General features: G+C 40.1%; 1 protein-coding gene across 2 annotated transcripts in view; it reads right to left on the reverse strand.

Annotated features, from left to right (window-relative positions):
* The window catches only part of ADTRP (androgen dependent TFPI regulating protein), a 99051-nt gene that overhangs the window by 36220 nt on the left and 42813 nt on the right, over positions 1-20018 (reverse strand). For both annotated transcript variants that reach the window (XM_037037959.1, XM_037037958.1), the window contains exons 3-4: positions 14319-14453; positions 12539-12640 (exon numbers count right to left, since the gene is read on the reverse strand). In XM_037037959.1, coding sequence (XP_036893854.1) covers positions 12539-12640; positions 14319-14453 — 237 coding nt within the window. The remainder of the gene's footprint in view (positions 1-12538; positions 12641-14318; positions 14454-20018) is intronic.

The following is a 20018-nucleotide window of genomic DNA, read 5'->3' on the forward strand; positions in this document are numbered from 1 at the left end:
AGAGGTTATTGAATAATTTCGAGCTTTGCACATTCAAGAACAGTAGAAATACTTCTAGGGAAAGGTAACTGAATCCTGCACAAAGGCCTTCCTGTATTCATAGACTGGCACCTACCCCACACCAGGGCCTGTTCCCATGCTTCTCTCCACTCTTTAGAACGGCCTCTGACTGTGGATTCAAATTCTCATTAGTTTTTCTCCCCCTATTCAGCTTTTCCTCTTCTACTAATATAAAAGCAGCCCACTCCATTTCTATGTGGTTATTTTAGACATTATAACATGTTTATTTAATTTGGTAATGGCTAAGGTGTCATTATCCCTAGCCACTCCCTACCAGCAACCCAAGGAGACTTTAGAATGCCTTAATTTCATGCACTCCATTTATGTTCAGTATTTTAATGCATTCCTTTTCTCAGTACCCAGAAGTTGAGCAAATTGCTTGCCACTGCTTTTGATATCTTGGCCCTCCCTTGTGAGATCTTTTTGAAGTACTTCCTTCAGCATTTCTCATGGCTGAAGATCTGTGGGTGATACAATTTGTTTTTGTGTGTCTGAAAATATGTTCATATACTTTCAGGGAGTAAATAGGTTGGCAGTTTTTTCTTTAATACTTTGAAGCTATTTTTCAATCATCTCCTGGCTTCTTTGTTATTGTTGAAAAATCAGCTACCAGTCTAACAGCAATTGCTTTTTGGGAAACTCATCTTCTCATAGAGGAAGCAGTTCAAAAGACTGGATCCCAGACTGGCGTCTTCTTGGATCTTCTTTTTGAATAAATGCATGTAGTGTCATACAAGTGGCTACATGTCTGCCCTTTGTCCTGGGTGGCATTTGGCGGGGGGGCACCTTTTGAATCAGAGAATTAATTTTTCACATATTCCAGGAAACAATCAGTGATTGTCTCCTTAAATATTGCCTATACCTCACACTCTTTGTTAGATACTCTCCTGTTTTCTTTCAGTTTGGGGGAATTTCCGTTACTTTCTTGTCAATAAGACAAATATTTAAAAATAGTTCTAGAAATATCTTACAGCAACATTGCAGGTGTCTTGTGATGCTTGTGTTTGTTTCAGACTACTGGTCCACTTTACAGCCTGAAACAAAGTCACTCAGAATTCTGCTTCCTTTTTCAAGGTCCGTGGGGCATGACTTGGAAGGAGCAGGAAATTTATGGTCATGTATCAGTCACGAGTGCGTCAAGAACACAGAAGTCCATCAGGCATTCTGAGGAGGAAGATTTTAGAGCTTAGGCAGCTAGCTCCTGTTGGAAAGGGTAGGGCAATAAAAGTCAGGAAACTTGTACTGGAAGGGGGTGATTCCAGGGAGCTGGCAAAAAAAGCTGTGGCAAACTTCAAGTCTCTGGGAGCTGCCACCATTGATCTCAGCAACTTGTAGTACAAAGTGGTTCTTAGGTGTTTGGTGGTAGCCACTGCTAACCCAGTGTCTAAATCTTCCCATCCAACTATTCTCACCTGCCACTAGAGAAGAACAGTCTTCTGTTCCAGCCACACCTCATGAGAATGCCTCTCATTGGCTGACTATCACCTGGAACCACATGCAGAAAGGGATTCTGGGAACCGTGTATGGTTCCTTTGCACTATACAGAGGAGAATGAAGAAGGGGTGATAGTGATTTCAAGTTGACAGCAATTTGGCACAGGTCATTATGTATCACTGATAGCACTACACGTTGCATACATACTATTTTCTTTGCTCCTAATAACATTCTGAAAATTAAGAACTAACACACCCACTTTAAGGAACCCAGTACCCAGAGAGGTCTATTAACTTTTCCAAAATCACATAGCAAGATAATGGAAGAAATGGGGCCAGAATTGATGTGTTTCTGGTACTGAAGTCAATTTTTTTCATGAAATTAAAAATTAACTTGTAGAAAACACCTGAGATTATCATTTCTGCAACTTAGACAAAAAGCTAAGAAATTCTGCTTCTATTCACCCAATCTGACTTTTTAGAATCAAGTTCCAGTACCAGTCTTCCTAATAATTTACCCCCTTCAATTTTGTAGCCCCGAAAAAACCTTAACAGAGCATGGGCCTGTGAACCAGATGATCACAGTTCGATTCCCAGTCAGGGCACATGCATGGGTTGCAGGCCAGTTCCCAGCAGGGTATGCATGAGAGGCAACCATACATTGATTTCTCTCCCTCTCCCCTTCCCCTCTAAAGATAAATAAATAAAATTTAAAAAAAAACCTTAACACATGTGAAAGGACATTAGTGAAGATAGAATATTTTTCACAGATGGTTCATTTCTCAATGACTTGTACCTGGAGATGTCTTGCATTACCTGCACCATGCTCTAAGAATCATCACCTCAAAAAAAAGCCACCAATGTTAAATGTCACTTCCATTGGACATGCAACTCAGTATTCCAGTTGTCAAATATTCAATAAGTACTTCTTAAGCACCTTTTATGCGAGGCTTACAATTTCTGTGATCCTCATGATATTTTCATGCTACTAACTCTGACATTATTAGGTTAGTATTTTAAAATATGCCAGTAAAAGTATGCATATTAATTAAACTGTTCCTACATATAAGCCTTAAACTAAACTCCCTGAGCTGATTGTAGACAAAAGACTTTTATTAAATTCTATTTGATAGGTTAGTTATTTTAGTATCTCTGCCAATCATCACTACAAAAGAATATTTATTGTCAAGCATGAAATGAATAAGAAAGGGAAATATTAGCACATTATTGTCTGTTATAGCCATATGTTCTTAAGACAACAGCAAAAACAGCATTTTCAAGCAATGGCCCAGACATATTGCCCCAGATTGCAAACCTGGCATTTAGTATCAGGTTTTTATTCTGTTTTAAACATCCATAATTAGATGGCTGATTCTTTGAGTGGATACATGGATCAACATGCCTATAGATTTTTTTGTTAATGGTGATGCTCTTAGTGGCATACAGGGCACTTTCGATGTCAGTCCACTGTTAAAAGGCTGTGCGTATATACTTGGCTCTTAGTGTAAGGCACTGAGCACAGAAACAGGATCCCCTCTTGGAGCAAACCTTTTACTCACACTCCCACACACTCTGACAGTCATTTCTGTTGCATACACTTCAGCAGGCATGAGCTCCTTAGGCAAAGAGCTTTTTCTTGTCTGTATGTCTTTTCTTACTTTGCTTTAGTTTTGCTCTAGTGTAAAATTTTAGAGAAAATGGATGAATCTAGCAAGTACATGAAGGAGGTAGAGGACAAAGTTGCTCAGTAAGTAAGGATGATGGTAAGTTGGAAGAGTTGGTGAGATTTAGGAAGAAGTTGGCAAAGCAAGTACCTCTGTGTAGATGAATGTGGCCATTGGATTGTGAGAGAGAAATGAAGGGCAGGGCTCAGGATTCTAAATACTAGACATAAACATCTGAGAGTTAGAAATCCATGTGTGTGATCTGTGGGCAAATGGAGTCACCACCAAGAAGATTAGGTAGTACCCTATAGGTGGTAGGTAACACAAAGACCTGGAGGTGAGATGGAGGTAGAGGACTTGCACATCTCGAATTCTCAATTAAGCATGAGATTGCTCTGTCATCAGAGAAGATGAAGAGACCAGGGAAAGAGATGTGGGGGCTGGTTGAAAGCCTGTCAGCAGCTCCCTGTTGAAGGCAAGGACCGGACTCTGCAGCTGCCAGAGTGTCTGCCTGTGGGGTTATGTAGAAACTAGAAGCATGCCGAGGGCACTTCTGTGCTGCCCTCTGATCAGAAAGAGGGTGTCCAATCAAATGTGACAGTGAAGTCTCTTCCATCTACCCACTCACTGAGCAGCTCTTGGGTATTTTCACTTCTGTTCTGAGATCAACTCTTTCCTACCCACATAGATTTGAGTTTTTTTCTCTCAGTACTTCAGAGGGGTTTAGGATCTTCTGTAATGAGTTTCTCCATCCTGGTTATTCTCCAGTGTAAAGTCATTCTTCCCATTGGTAGTATTACACATGGTTGCCATGGAAGTGAGGATTAATTATATCACACAGGAGGGGAGGAGACCCACCAGCAAACCCTCAAGGGCACCAAATGATTTCAACTATTCAAATTCCCACTAAATTCTTAGAAGACAGGACACATTTTTTGATCAGTAAAAACCTTTGACCTTGATTTTGAAATTGGGATATATTTTCTGCTGGTATTCTATTTAAAAAGTGGCCTGTGGATAGAGACTCACTGGATAATGGAATCGTAAAAGCTATGTTGAAAGTGCAACTCTTCAGCACATGTTGAAAGTTCTCTGAATTAGAATTTTCCAAAAAAAGAAGCTATGCTTTCACCATTTTGTTTTTTGCTCTCAAGGGATTAAGAAAGCAGGCACTCTGAATACTTGGTTCTAGTTGTATAAAACCTTAAGTGGATTGGTAATCCTTTGGCAGTTCATTATCAGCATCTCCCCTATTTATCTTAAGAGATCTTGAGGAGCAAAAAGCCTTGATTGTTCTTAGCTAATTCTGCTTCCTTATTTGAGTTTAGCTTCTAATTTCACTGCTGAGCTTTAAGCCATATAACTTCTCAGTACTTCTCAGGCGAATGCCACCGGGGAGCCTAACCTATCTTAGAGTAAGAAGTGAATGGTATGAATAAAGGGATAGCTAAAACGTGTTTTAACCAAGAGGATTGTCCAGTGAGGATTAACCACTGAGGTCATTAAAGCTGGAAAAATATCAAAGTAATTATGTGTATGCTACAAATGATCCTATTTTCATTCTTGCTCAGAAGCCTTGGAACAATGTTCTGAAAAAGGATCTTTCCAGTGGCACACCATTAATACATCCATCATTGGCTCACCTAGTGGATCTCTACCTCCTGCAGGTCACATGACAAGTTCTTTACCAATACCACTTCCTGGTCATTGGTGGAGTCATACTTTCTCTTTTTAATGTGGACCTGGTCTAGAGTAGAAAATACTAGGGAACGTTTTAGAATTTAATGGTACACAACTAATTTGGGAGGAAGAAGCCATGGATTAAGGAATGTAGGTGACTATAGGTGGAAAAGGCAAGGAAACAAAGTCTCCTCTAAAGTCACTAGAAGGAATGCAGCTCTGCTGACATCTTGATTTCATCTCATAAGACACATTTTGAACTGTAGACCTCCAGAACTGTAAGTTAATAGATTTATCTTGTTTTAAGACATTAAGGTTATTTTACTTTGTTACAGCAGCAAAAGAAACTAATCCATACAGGCTCTATGTGTTAGGCTCTATGTCTCTCCACCACTCTATTAAACTGCTCTCATACCAGAAAGCTCAATAGTGCCAAACCCAATGGAAAAATCTTGACTCAAGTCATCTTCCAATATCACCCTACCTAACCTCTCAGCAGTTTCTCACATAAAATACTTCCTCTTTCTTGAAACATTTTTGTGTTTGACTTCCAGGAGACTAAACTGCACTGGGTTTTCTCCTAACTCATTGGTTAGGAGAAATCTAAATCTTTCTAAATCTTTTTTGCTGAATTCTCCTGCTTTTCCTCCCAAGTACTAGAAGTCCTAGGGCCAAGTCCTGAAGTATAGTTTCTAACCATTCTTGCTCCCTAGGTGATCTTACTTGACTTTAAAAACAATCCTTCTGATGAAGACAACCAAATTTATCTCACCAGTCCAGAAGTCTCCCTTAGGCTTATATGCCCAGCTTCCTAGGTTTTGTTGTCTCAGGTATCTTGGAATTAATTTCCTCCTTTGCCATCCTTTGACTTCTCCTAGCATCTCTATCCTTACTCCTTCCCTGTATCTTAAGCTAAAAATCTAATCACTACCACTGCCAGGCCACTCACCCAAACAACCTTCATCTCCTCCTGCAATGAGCAAGCACCTCCTAACTGGCCTTTACTCCCCACTCCCCCACCACACCTCCACGATGTCCCTCTTAGTTTGTAGTGAATGTGATGCTCTTGAAACGCAAGCAGGGTGAATAATAAAATGCAATGGAGATTCGATGATAGATCAATAGATAGATGATAGAGATGATAAATAGATAGGTGATAGGTAGATTATAGATAGATAGATACTGAAATGAAATAAGACTTTATATAGCCCTAAGCACTGTTTTGTACATATCACATGTAATGTGTTGGGAACGGACAGCTAAGGCCTATTCCTCAGACTTTATATAGTTTATGTAGTTTAAACATTGTAAGTGCTCCCCCACAAAATAAGGCCTCCCTGAAAAGATGCTCTTCCCCATCATACTCAGAATAAAACCCTAATTCCTTATAAATCCTGTGAGACATAATTCAAACCCTGGCTACAGTTCTAGTCCTTCTCTTTATGCAGCTCAGCCTGAACCAGCCACACTGGCCTTCCTGCTGTTTCCTACAGATGCTGACATTCCCTCTCAGAGTCTTTCTATCTAGCTGAGCCCTCCTTCTGCCAGAACTTCCTGTGGTACCTCCTTCACATTATCCAAATTTCTGTTTAAATATCAGTTCATTGTAGAGGGATTCCCTGACTACCCTGACTGCCTGAATCCTATTAAACTTACCACTGTAAACACCTGCACATTTTATTATTTATTTATTGTTTACACATTTATTGTTATCTTCCCCAACAGAATGTATATGTCATGCACAAAGATTGAGGGGAGGGTTATGTTTATTTCTGCATCCTCAACTCCTAAAGGACAGTCTGGTATAGTAAGCACTCTATAAATAAGATATTATATATATATAGCAAATTGCCTATGGTAAGATAATGCTTTATAAAAAATTGTGTCAATAAAGGTATGGCTTACAAAGATACTATGTGGGGAGTTACTTTATAGACACCTCACTGTACAAGAGCTGCATGGTTTCCATTAACTTTGGACCATGCTTTAAGTGAGATCTCCAAAAGATCTCACACACACATTATATATAATGAGATCTCCAAAAGATCTCACCATCCTATGAGTGATGTGCTCTGGGGCATTGTATCAGCAGAACACACTCTGGTTCATGCTTATGTCATGGAGAAAGAGAAGTGGATGGAAAGTAAAGTCCCCCATGGGGACCCTGACTAGGTTCTTCTTTCTTTTCAGACATGGACTTTCAGGGGATTAATACTAGAGGGGTTTGTTTTTGCTTTTTAACTGTCCAAATGTTCTGAAGTTTCTGCAGAACACAACCTCTGCCTTTGACAAGTTAAAAGGTCATTTGTGTGGGGGTATATATATATATGTTATATACACACACATATATAATGTACATATATATGTGTGTATGTAATACATGCATATAAAAAAGCTTACATTACAACCATTATATATAATTACATATATAAATTATATATTTATATAAATATGTAAATATATAAATTATATATAATTATGTATATTTATATACACAATTAGATATATAACAGTTGTAACTTAAACTTTTTGAGGTTAGGAACTATGTCTCATGCTTCTCTTATCACCCCATGGAAATGAAAACATCACTGAACACATAATAATGACTTTGAAAAATGGGTGTTTCTGATTTTGTCTTTTTGATATGAACTCGGAATAAGCAACCATTTGGGGGTTCTCTTTCCAAGTACATGCTCAGTTATGCCGGGAGACCTTAACCTGAGTTCCATAAATGGAATTTTGAGGGTCCACAAACCTTCTAAAATAATGCAAAAAATGTTATGGGCATCTGTGTCTCTTTGAGAAATGGCCCATAGATTCCCTTAGGTTCACAGAGGGGTCTACTCTGTGAAGGCTGAAAACAACTGAGCTATTCACAAGCATCTCAGCTGTGAGTCTCCTCTGTCCAGAAGAAGGGCTGGGTTGAAACACAAGAAAGGTGTGCAGAAAGGCTTTGTAGTGTTGGTGGACAAAATGTGGCCAGTTAGCACCGACATGCCTGCAGTTGGCCTTCTCTGCTCATCAGGAATCACCTAACTCTATTTAGCTGCCCAACAATTTCACATCAAGATGAGAGAGAAAAATCTAAGATTGGGTCTGAATTTAATGATAAATGGCATCTTGCACACCATGAGTGAGAAAGAAACTGGAAGGGTTAGAGTTTCACTCCCTTGACATTTTGATGCCCCACTACATCCTAGGAGAGAGGTCTAAGGCCTTTCACGTTGTTCAGTCATGACTCACAAGTTGGTCACATCCAGGCCAGAACACAGGGGGCATGAAGCGTTCCCTGTGCACATCTTTCATTTGGCAGTAATCACACACCACGGCATGCCACCACCTACCTCAATGCCTTCTATTAGTATTAACTGTTATCTTATTGCTTCAGTGTTGTGTGTATATACTAGGTTCACTCAGATTTAAGGTGCTAGAAGTCAAAACCCTCATCAAATATCAATCGTGGTGCTACACACACAGTAGGTACTTAACAATTATTTCTTCCAGTGATAAACATGACACATTAAACAACAGAGTAGCTGTATTTGGTATGTTTTTCCAATTTATAGAGCCAAAGTAAGGTTTGGTTCTTAAGAGCAAATTGTTTGTAGTCCTCTATTAATATCAATGAAGTCTTTTCAGTTCTAAAACTCTGCTCATGGATTAAGAGTTTTATGGGACAGTGACATATTTATACAGTTCTTGATGCAGTTTACAAAGTAGTTGCATCACATTCTCAATTATCATGTGTTATTTTCAAATGTAGAGAGGGTTTGAGGGGGTTCTCTGATATATTTTACCCCTCTTTGGGGGAAACTTGAACAATTTAGGTTGATTTTCTGAGAAATAAGTTCCCCGGCTCCCTTCTGGTTACTATCTGATGGTTTCCTCAGTTACTGAGTCCTCTTCCTATTTAAATCATCTGCTCTGATTCTATCTTAAGTAGTCATTTAGATAAGACCTGAGGAGCTAATTTTTTTCTGGAAAACCTGGAGAATACTTTGCTGTGCTTTCCCTTTTTTCATGAAGACTAGAGAACTTTTTAGCAGTAAAACATCAGGTTGATTGACTTGAAATAAGGCAACCAGCTCAAATGGGAGTGTTAGGGCACCAGTGAAGACAGCCTGTCCATGGTTAATGCAAATGTTTCACTGATGTTACTATTTGGTTTGAACAAATACATACAAAACATACTATACAAAACACACATATACATAGAAATACATGCAAACACACAAAACATACTATACAAAGCATGCATATACATACAAATACATACAAAACACACTATACAAAACATACATATCTATCATACTATTTGGTTTGAACAAATACAAAACAAAGGTAGAAAAATGTCCATTAAGGTAAAAATCAGCTTTGAATTGTCCTATTGCAATGACACATCTCCAGTGAGCTAGAAAGCTTGCACTGGAAGGATTCCAAAGACTTGATAAATCATGAAAATTTTAGAATTGCTCTCTGTCAAGGGGGACATCATATATTTCTTAATATGACAGATACTACTCACAAAGCCTAGAGCATCATCACAAATGGCAACAGGTAAGATATTTCAAAGCTAAGGCTAAAATAGCAAATATACATCTTTTGTGAAATGAAGGAAGCTTTCAGGAAATTATGACACTGAATATGTAGCCAATCATTCTTAAATTGTGGAAGAGAAAAGGAGCAGTACAGAAGCAATCCTCCGTAAGAGCAGGGCCAGCCCCAAGTATGTGTAGGCAACTAGCACCAGATGTCTGGCCTGACTGCCCATTGTCACTCTGGCTGCCACAGTGGTGGTTTCTGGGTAGTCATTCCTTTGGGTTATCATGGAAGGGCAGTGTTAAATGTAGAAAGTGTTAACAAATTGACCCAGTAACAGCCATTTTCATATTTGTTTATGCTAGTATTTAAGAAATTAGCAAAAATCATTCCTTGACACAATAGGCCAGAAAAATTTAATAGTGAGGATAGAAACGTCCAGCATAAGGGACACAATCTGGAGACAGGAATGAGATGCAGTCATGAGGACACTGGACTTGGAGCAAACACCAACAGGAAGCATGAAAGTCTGGAAAAGACCACAGAGCTGGCCTTGCTGATGCCAACACTGTCCCCTAGAAATGGCTCTGTTGGGATTTTGTCCACATAAACAAACAGAACTGTCTGAGTCAATGTCTGACTGAAGACAGGTTGCCACCTCCTCTTTTCTCTTTGTCACCATTGTCCCATCTCTTTTGACTCTAGTCTCTTCTCTTGAAGAGATTCAGATTACTTGATTGACCAAAGGACTAGGAGCACAGAAAAAAAAAAAACGGGTTGTGAAGGCACAAAAACATTTTAGGATCTCTATTGTACAGTATCGCCTTTGTTCTTGGATCTGATGTACCTTGTACAGCTATCTTGTTTTACAATTACTAAAAGTCTGTGTGGCTGTTTACCAAGATCACAGATGCTGGGCATCACCAAAACAAGTATTTGGAAGAAATCTAATCTTACTTCCATCTGGAAAATGGAACCAGAAAGAGCTAGGAAACTTGTAATAGTCGCAGGAAAACTACTAGATGAGCTCACAAAGCCTGGAAGAGGTGTGATTTAGGTGGTCAGCCCCAAAGAAAAGACACAAATGAAAGATTCTGCCTTTCTTTTTCTTTTCTTTTTTTTTTTAGTAACATCTAGCTCAGTCAGTTGTCCCAAATCACTTAATTTTCTTAAGTCATGTTTTAGCTTATTAATATATGGATGGGGATTCTGGATGTTTTAAGTGAAAATTCTCACTTTGCTATGTTAACCAAGCAGTCTTTGGACTGCCTGGTGAATTATGAAATAAGATCAGCCTACTGCCTGCACTTACTGTAGCAAAGAACGAGGGAGAGCAGAATCAGCCTTGGATTTGAATCCTAGTGCCCCACCTATCAGCTCTGTGGACCCAGGCAAACCATTTAACTTCTCTGAACTTTTTTTCTAATTTGTGTAAATCAGGATTATAGTTATCTAAATTGTTTGAGGTACATTAGCCCATATTTGAGGAACATGCTCAATAAAGTACCATGAAAAAGCAGGAATGTCCCTTAATAGTTGTCTCAGATTAATACTAATGGGAATTAGAAAGGTGGGCAGACCTTCCTTGGAAGAGGTGGTCAGACAGAAAGAAGGTGGTAGGAGGAGCTCTCTGAAAGGTAAGACTCATTGAACATACAGTTTTTGGTGCTGGACTCTGAATTAGACTAGAACTTGGATATATTAGTAATCAGTAATCTCACTGAGCACATATTTAAACTGAAAGTACATTTTTACTGGGGGATGAGGCATGTTGGAGGGACAGAGTCAGTGGACTGAGCTGCTTTTCCTGACTGGTAATCATGTGAGTGTTGAGACAATGGAAGGGTCAAATAAAGTCTGTGATCTCAAGGAGCCTTGACGATGCTACTGCCTTGTGATTCCCCTGGTTTTCAAATGTCATTTGCTTCACACACTCTGAAACTTCACTCTGAATTCCTGGCTAATGTGGAAGTACATCTGTAAGTGTGAAGCAACAAAGCTAGGATGCTGAATGGTTTCTTCATGAAGATAGTGCCCATGACTCAGGCCCCTCTTTCACCCAAGACCTGGACAGCCTTGCAGCCAAGCTGCTTGTCCAGGTGGCTATTACTGGTATTCAGGTGCTAGTAACCTGAATATTTCACAAGTTATGTTCACTATTTAGCCCTTTAAAAATAAGTGCATGGCCCTGGATGTTGCAGTTTAGTTGGTTGGAGCACCGTTCCTGTACACCAAAAAGTTGTAGGTATGATGCCTAGTCAGGGCACATAGCTAGGTTGTTGGTTTGGTTCTGGGTTGGGGTACACATGGGAAGAAACTGATAGATATATCTCTCTCAAATCAATGTTTCTATCTCTCTCTCTCCCTCCCTCCCAACCTTCTTCTCTCTCTAAAATCAAGCCCTGGCTGGTGTAGCTCAGTGGATTGAGCGCGGGCCTGCGAACCAGAGGATCGCGGTTCAATTCCCAGTCAGGGCACATGCCTGGGTTGCAGGCCCGTTCCCTGCAGGCCAACTCCCAGCAGGGGACGCAAGAAAGGCAACCATACATTGATGTTTCTCTCCCTCTCTCCTTCCCCTCTAAAGACAAATAAATAAATAAGATCTTTTTAAAAAATAAAAAATAAATCAATAAATATATCCTTGGGTGAGGACAAAAAAGTGCATGAATAAAAATAAACAGAAATGCATTCATAGAATATGTAAATAATCATTCCACTTGAGATGAATAATCCCGTGTTAGCTAAGAAGCTGCTGCTGAGCTCTGAGATATTCTTTAGATGTTGGGGTGGATTTTTTTTTAAAGCTTGCTTAATTCCATTTCTAGATCAGAATTTTCATTACATGTTATATGCTGAAGTCATTTCTCTGTCACGACTGCAGCTGCCCTTATGGTTGCATGTCTTTTCAATGACTACATGAGCAACTTGGCAGGGTCTTGCCTGGTCATCCCCTGTGCTCTCAATGACTGTAATTACAGTACTAGTATGTATTCATTTTATATCCTCAATGAGCTCTTTAAATGAATAGTGAAAGGGATCAGAGGGAGGAATGAGCAGAATGTTGGGGGTTCAGGAAAAGTTTGGAAACATAAATAAGACATTTTAGAGTTCAGTACAGAGGTTATTGCCTTTCTATAGACACTAAATTTTTCCCTCACTCACCATTGCATGATTCAACCACACTGGAAGAATATTATCTAGTTGCTTAGGGTAAACAAGTTGTCGATCACAGAGAAAGAGGATCCAGAATGTCAGAAATACAAACTGAAAAATAAATGACAAAAATAGCATTAGGTTCATTTTCAATCAAAGCTCTCTAAGATAAAAAGGAAACAGCAAAACAACAGATCACAGTTTTAGAGACATTATAAAAATGTAAAATAAAAAAAAATTCATATCCTAAGGAATCTAGAGAGTTAGAGATCAATTATTTGTCATTGGGGCAGGCAGTGAGGATAAAGATGACCAGGATTTGCAGACCATTATTAAGACATTTCATTTTAACCAATGGCTTCTCTTTTCTTTACACTTTCAGCAGGAGTGCTGAGAGCAGCCACTTGGAATACCTTGAGTCTTACACTTTCCTTGCCCACCCTCTCCATAGACATGGCAAGGGGAGGTAGGGAGGCTGGGAGAGAGGAGTGGCAAACTCCCAGGACCACTCACAAGCTAGTTAACAGAGTTGAATCTCTCCATTGCTCAGAGGTTTAGGTTGATCCTCACCCTCCTACATCCCTTGGCTATCTTTTCAAAGTGTCTGTCCTCTATATTAAAGTCAATTTAGAGATGGAAGAAGAAACTATTAATCTTCCAATCTTTTTAAATTCCAAAGGCTCAATTTGTAGGCCTTAAAAAATGAGTAAATTCCATTGTTATTAAAAACTTGGCCTTTAGATTTATGGGGCTGAAGAAGAGGTGTCCTGCAAAGCAAAACCGGAATGCCAGTACTTGCTCTGTTATCTGGGAGTTTCATTTTGCATTTAAGTTTTGAGTCTCAATACTATAAGAAGTAGGACAATGACGGTGGAAGGAGGTAGCCATGTCTAATTATAGGCCCTGCTGAGCAGCTGGCATGTTTGTTCTCAGTTTGTTTCCATTCTAATGAATGAAAATTTAAGCATGTTACAGAAATGTGGANGCAAAGCAAAATTGGAATGCCAGTACTTGCTCTGTTATCTGGGAGTTTCATTTTGCATTTAAGTTTTGAGTCTCAATACTATAAGAAGTAGGACAATGACGGTGGAAGGAGGTAGCCATGTCTAATTATAGGCCCTGCTGAGCAGCTGGCATGTTTGTTCTCAGTTTGTTTCCATTCTAATGAATGAAAATTTAAGCATGTTACAGAAATGTGGACAGTGTCAGCAAACAAGCTTACTCTCCCTTGCATATGTCTTGATTCTTTCCAATGTCTAATCATTCAACAAAACAAATGAGGCCCTCTATTTGTGCCCCACAGCCGGTATTTCAGACAGATCGTCTGTCTCTCTCTCCTCAATTGTCTTTTTCATGTTCCAACTTTAAGTTTCTCATCTTTTTTTTTTTTGCAGTTTCCTCTTGCAGAAGTAACATATACTCACTGTAGCAAGTGAAACAAGATGTATAAAAGGGAAAATTAGTTGTCTTTCTCTCTAGCACTCTCCATCTCCGTTGCCCTGCTGAAACCATTTTGATTAAGAAAGGTCCTTTAAACTTATTTATTAGACGGCAATATGGATCTTGCGTCAAACGTTCACAAAGACACAAAAGCTAATGCTAAGTCTGTCAGTAATGTGCTCTGTTTCCGGAAAACATAGGGCAATGTGATGTAGTCCTCAGGACATTTATGCAAATACAGTTGCTTTGGTCTACAATAATGGACTCCCAAGCAGCCTTGCCACCCAGGAAATAAGTTCATCCCACATGTACATGTGTATTGTATTGCATATACATCTTTGCAACTCACTGTGGATATAGGAAAGGCCAGTGTGGTGAAAAGCAGGTCCCTGAAGTCAGTTATGAACTTAATGTCTTTTTTTCCTTTCATTCTTTTCAGCGTATCTTCCAGACAGGCGACTCCATAGAAAATGGCCTGCAAGAACTAAATTCATTACAACAAATGAGGGCATTTTCATTTGCTTTAATTAATACATTCTTCATTGATGCAAAGCTCTATCCCTCTGGGAGCAATGTTGATTTAAGAAGGAGGGGGGCTGTTGGCTGTTTTGGTTGAAAGCCAATTCGAGGGCTGGTCTTCCAGCTCACTGGGCCTTGACCTTGCTGCTAAAACTGATTGAGTAAAGTCATTTAGGTGATAATAATATGTACAGTATTTAGTGTAATGGATTTGAGCTAAAATAGAAAAAAAAAGAGTCAGCTTAAATGCAGAATGTAATGAGCTAGATACCTTGGCTGCACAGAGGTGGGACAAACCGAGTAAACAGCACAGGAGCAGAGGGCCAGACACAATGGTGTATATGTTCTTCCTAGGAAGAAAAATGCCTTGGTGCTGCCATCTAATTAGAGAAGCCAGAATCAGGGTCAAGAGCACCATGAAGGAGCTGTGTGATCTCCTGAGGAAGATGCACTGAATGGCATCTGCTTATCTGAGGGAGAAGCCAGGTTTTTCCTTCATTAAAAAAGGGTACCTGAAGGCCTCACAGAGAAAACCTGTCTGAGAGAGGAGTTTAAATCCACAGGGACACAGCAAGCTGTGGGCTCTGGTCAGTCAAGAAATACTCTGAGGTCATATAAAAGAGAAGAGGGCCTTTTTCAAAGAAGTAAGATCACATAAAGCAAAAGTTGCCCATTCTTAATGTTTTGCACAAACCTGTGACTTCTAACCCAAAGTTGGGGTTCTTTTCGGATTATGCTTGCATCAGAATCCATTTATTCCTTGAAAGCTCTGGATTGATACAAAAGAATCAGGACTCTGCTCTGAGAGTATAAGTCAGGCAAGTTTTGGAACCTAGGGAGCTTGATGGATCAAGTTGGCTATTGGTGAATGACCTCTGAGGCCTGAACTTAGGAAAGACCTCACAGAGTTGGCCTCCTGAGACTTTTTGGGCTGAAAATATGGGCAGAAGGTGATACAGGGGTGGATTAGGTCAGGAATACTACCAGGTAGGTCCTCACACCAGGAGCACCAGCATCACCTGAAAGCTTCCTGGGAAGGTAGGAATTTTTGCCTTGACCAGTGTGGCTTAGTTGGTTGGGCATCAACATGTAAAGCAAAAGGTTGCTGGTTTGATTCCTGCTCAGGATACATGCCCGACTTTTGGGCCTAGAACCCCCGAGCGATGTTTCTCTCCTCTTTCTCCCTCTCTTTCCCTCTCTAAAAAATAAAAATGAAATGCAGGATTTTTTTTAACCCTGTTGTCTCCAGTATGTGCCCCAACAGGAGAGTGAACCCACAACCTAGGTATGTGCCCAGATACCTAGGTTGAACCCACAGCCTTTTGGTGTACAGGATGACGCTCCAACCAACTGAATCACCTGGTTAAGGCAAGAATTTTTTTTAACACTCTTCAAGTGATCTTTATATAAGCACACTGGATTAAACATAAATTCTAGTGACTACTTAAAACTATAGGAGTTAACTACTAATTATTTCTTTTTTTAAGTGCCAGGTACTGATCTAGGCTTTTACTTTCTAATAACAACCTTATGAGCTAAGTCCTATTATTATTTCCTCTCTTAGCCCTTTTTACAGATGAGGAAACTGAAGCATAGTCAGATGAACAAAATTCCCTAAAGTCTCATAGTTAGTAAATGTCAACACCAGGATTTGAGACCCAGAGTCTGGTTCTTGAGCAAGACTTAAAAAAAATCATGTTTCTAAGAACAGTTTGGATAAAGAACTGTGGGAGATCGGAAAAGAGAAAATCATCTTCAAGAGGGAGACTTAAAAATGACTCCAAAAATACTGATGCCTGATTTCCACTCACCCAGAGATTCTAATTGAATCGGTCTAGGGGTTTGGCCTGGGTTTTAGGACTAAAAAAATTCTCCCACGTTACTCTAATCAGGGCAGCTGAAGTTAAGAACAAGTTACCTAGAAGAACTTCCATTTGGAAAATCAGACCTGGCCTTCTCAGTAGAGGTTGGGTGTGGAGATCTAGGGAGTTGGAACTGCCCTGGTAGGATGAGGTTGCTACAGGGAAGGAGGAGAAGAGAGAAAAGAAGAAGAGAGACATGGGAAGTGAATGCTAAGGAATGCCCTCATCTAAGGAACAGAAGTGGGTAAAAGGCCAGCAAAACAGCAAAGAATGGTCAGATGGTAGAAAACCAGGGATGTAAGGGAAATTCATGGCCCTTGAAGGAGAAGCTTCAAGCAAGAATGGGGCATTTCAGGGAGGGGTGGGCAGCAATTTTAAATGTCATGAAGAGGTTGCCATCCTAATACTTGTCATGTACTTTTGAACATTTGGCCCCTAGGGCTGTAGAATTTGAAGTGTAGTCTTCTGCACCGGGGTGCTAGAAGTCCCTCCTCACCACACCCCACCCCCACCAGGTTTCACTTCCAGCTATTCAGCCCACAGCAGGCAACTGCTTTAGTTAGCAAAGGCAGGCATGGGGCCTGGGCTCCTGGCGAGGCGGTCTGCACTATTCTATCAACACAGCAATTAATCACACACTGAGCACTGAGTGTCTGCCAGGTTTTCCCCCTTTGGGAAGAGGCTGCCTCCACCCAGCATGTGAAGTCCATGTGACCACTTTCCTTAGCAAAAGCCTCCTAGGGTCATCATGAGTCAAGCTCATCCTGACTTGCTCTTGCCTTTCCCAGTCATAGAATGTGGAAATTGGATTGAGGAAAAGAACACATTACTCAGAGCTTCCACGGTTCATTCACCAATAAAAACTTGCTTCACACCACAAACTTGCCAATGACTCCTCCCCCTCCACCCTCAGCTCACACATTATTTCACAGGCATATGCCACAGAGTAAAGATACCAACTGTGCATGTAAGAGGCAGCCTTGTGCCCATTGATCTTAATCCGCATTCACATGCCATCATCTGTATCAACGAGGAATATTTACGGTGCCTCCACATAGCAGCCTAGGAGCAGAGAGCTAGGGTATAGACAAGAGAAATAAAGAGGCAGGAACTAGGGCACAGAGGAGCCACACTGGAGCAAAGCTAGAGGGTAAGGAGAGGAGGTGCCATGACCTTACTCAGTGAGGAGGTTTCTGGGAACCTTAAGGACAGGTTTGAATGAGCTCACTGAACTGCACAATGGTCTGTTGTTTCTCTAAGAAAAATACAATGGAATGTTTTATAAAACATGGGCAGAAAGAACAGTGAAGGGAGAAAATGATAGAGGTTCGAGGTGAATTGTGTCCCCTGCCTCAAAACTGATGTGTTGAATAACCCCTAGTACCTCAGAATGTGACTATATTTGGATATAGGGTCTTTAAAGAGGTGATTAAGTTATGACTGTGTCTTTAAAAGAGATCAGGACACAGACACATAAAAGGAAGACCATGTGAAAACACAAAAAGAAGGTGGCTATCTGCAAGGGGAGGGGAGAGTCCTCAGGAGAAACCAACCCTGCCAGTACCTTGATCTTGGACATCTAGCTTATGGAAAACTAGAGAAATACTAAATTTCTGTTGTTTAAGCCACCCAGTCTGTGGAGTTATATTATGATAGCCTGAGGAGAATAACACAGCGGCATTAAAATAAGATAGCAACAACTGGCCTTCTTTTAACAACATTACTGCTGTTTACATTTTTCAATATTTGGCTGTCCAGGAAAGCAGGGCTAATGGTATATGGATAAAGACTTACTTCAGAGCAGTAATGTTGCTCTGAAGCAAACGAATTCTATTTGTTCTTTTGTGTCTTTTTCTGAAATGCTGATGGCCTAAGTTTGTTAGATGTCTTCCATTTTTGTAGCTAGCTGACAAACTTACTACCTGGGAGAGCTGAACTTACATTTTTATAACTAGTGCAATTTAAGAAACCATAGCTAAAGGATATTCAGTTTTTATATTCACATGGTATTTCATGTGAATTCATGAAATTCACAAAAATCTTGAAATCACTGAAACCATCTTTCTAAGTCATAGAGTTTATGTCTATGCCTTTAAACCAGAACCCTTTTAAACTATTGCAAGAAATGAGATTTTTTTTCTACTTAGAAAATAATTTCAGAGAGGGAGATTCCACAAGTTTTCTGAGCAAGACATTACAACTCTTTTTAGATGAGTCAAGTAATCCTATGCCCAGCTCAGCACTCCATGCCTGACTTGGACAGGCCGGGACTTTCTTTGGTCTCACCTTGCAAATGATGCAATACTTGTACTTGCAGTGAGAGATTATTTCCAAAATAAAACAGCAAATGGGGACTAATTGTGATGATTATTTTATATAACTGTGTTAGTTAGGGTGGTGGCATTTGGAGCAGGTAGAGGAAGACTTTGCCAAATAGATTTATCTATAGGATATGTATATACTATTTCAATCATCATTAGTGCATTTAGCCTAATTAAGAAACAAATAAAGGATGAAAAAAGCACATAGGGGAAGAAATGATATAAAAATCACAAGCTGGAATGATGAGAAAAAAAAAGAAAAGAAAACAAGAATGTTGAGGGACAGGTTGGAAAGAAGAATTATAAGCATACTTGGCCAGGGTCGTATAGCTCATGACCACGGGCTTCAATGTAGTAGGAGAATGGCCATAGGTAGGCTGTCTAAAGTCCATAGAAAGTGTCTCTTACTAGTTAGAACCATGTTCTGGCCATTTATCCATGCAATCAACATTCACAGAGTACCTGTGGGGTGTTAGAGATTGTATTAGATATAATACAGGCCAGGGCAGGCTCTATATTAATAAGCTTTTAGTAGGAAGAAAAGAGAGGCAGAGGAGGAGGAGCAACCTTTTCTGTAAGTTTATGATTTTCCTTATGTAGGTCAGATTCCTCGGGAAACAGAATCTGAGACTCTAAGGTCTGCTTGCAGCGTGTTCATTGACAGTGCTCTTATATCATCTGTAAGAGTGAGGGAAGGAAGTAGGAAACAGGACTGAGCTAAAAGGCAGTGCAGCTGCATGGAATTAGCTGATTTCTGAAGGAGCTCTGGAGCTGAATGGGTCCGTCAGTGTTCTGCTGGAGCCTGGACTCTGTACCCCAAGTTGACCAGTCATTGGATACAGCAACTCCAGGGAGGTCTCTCAGCCTTGGTCTAGGCAGCTCCCTTCTGCTGAGCCAATTTCTGGGATTCTTATCCCAGTCCTCTCCCAGTCCCTGTGAGTTATCACTTCTCCCAAGAGTGGAGGGATGATTACCTCAATGCCTGGGGAGGTGGGTGGGATATGAGTGCCACCCCACAGTATCCATTATATATGAGGAAACTGAGAAACAGAGAAGTTAAGTGACTCACTCAAGATCCCACAGCAAATGAAAGGCAGAGCCAGCATTCACACCCAGGGTGTCTGACTCTAGAAGCTAAGCCTTCAATCTGTACACTGTGTATAAAGAACCTACCAAAATGCCCCTGGTAGGTTGCTCAATAAATTATAGCCATTTTATTTTGGATATTTGTGGTGACTATTCTCCCCAATTAGCCCTCATCCCTTTAGCTTTCTGAGAGCTGAAAACAGTGACCTTAATTATTTTTGTAAAATAGACAATTAAATGCACATCTGACTCTGTTGTGTT

This window comes from Sturnira hondurensis, unplaced genomic scaffold, assembly GCF_014824575.4.
Source record: "Sturnira hondurensis isolate 20B ecotype Veracruz unplaced genomic scaffold, ASM1482457v3 Scaffold0023817, whole genome shotgun sequence".
NCBI lineage: Eukaryota > Metazoa > Chordata > Mammalia > Chiroptera > Phyllostomidae > Sturnira > Sturnira hondurensis.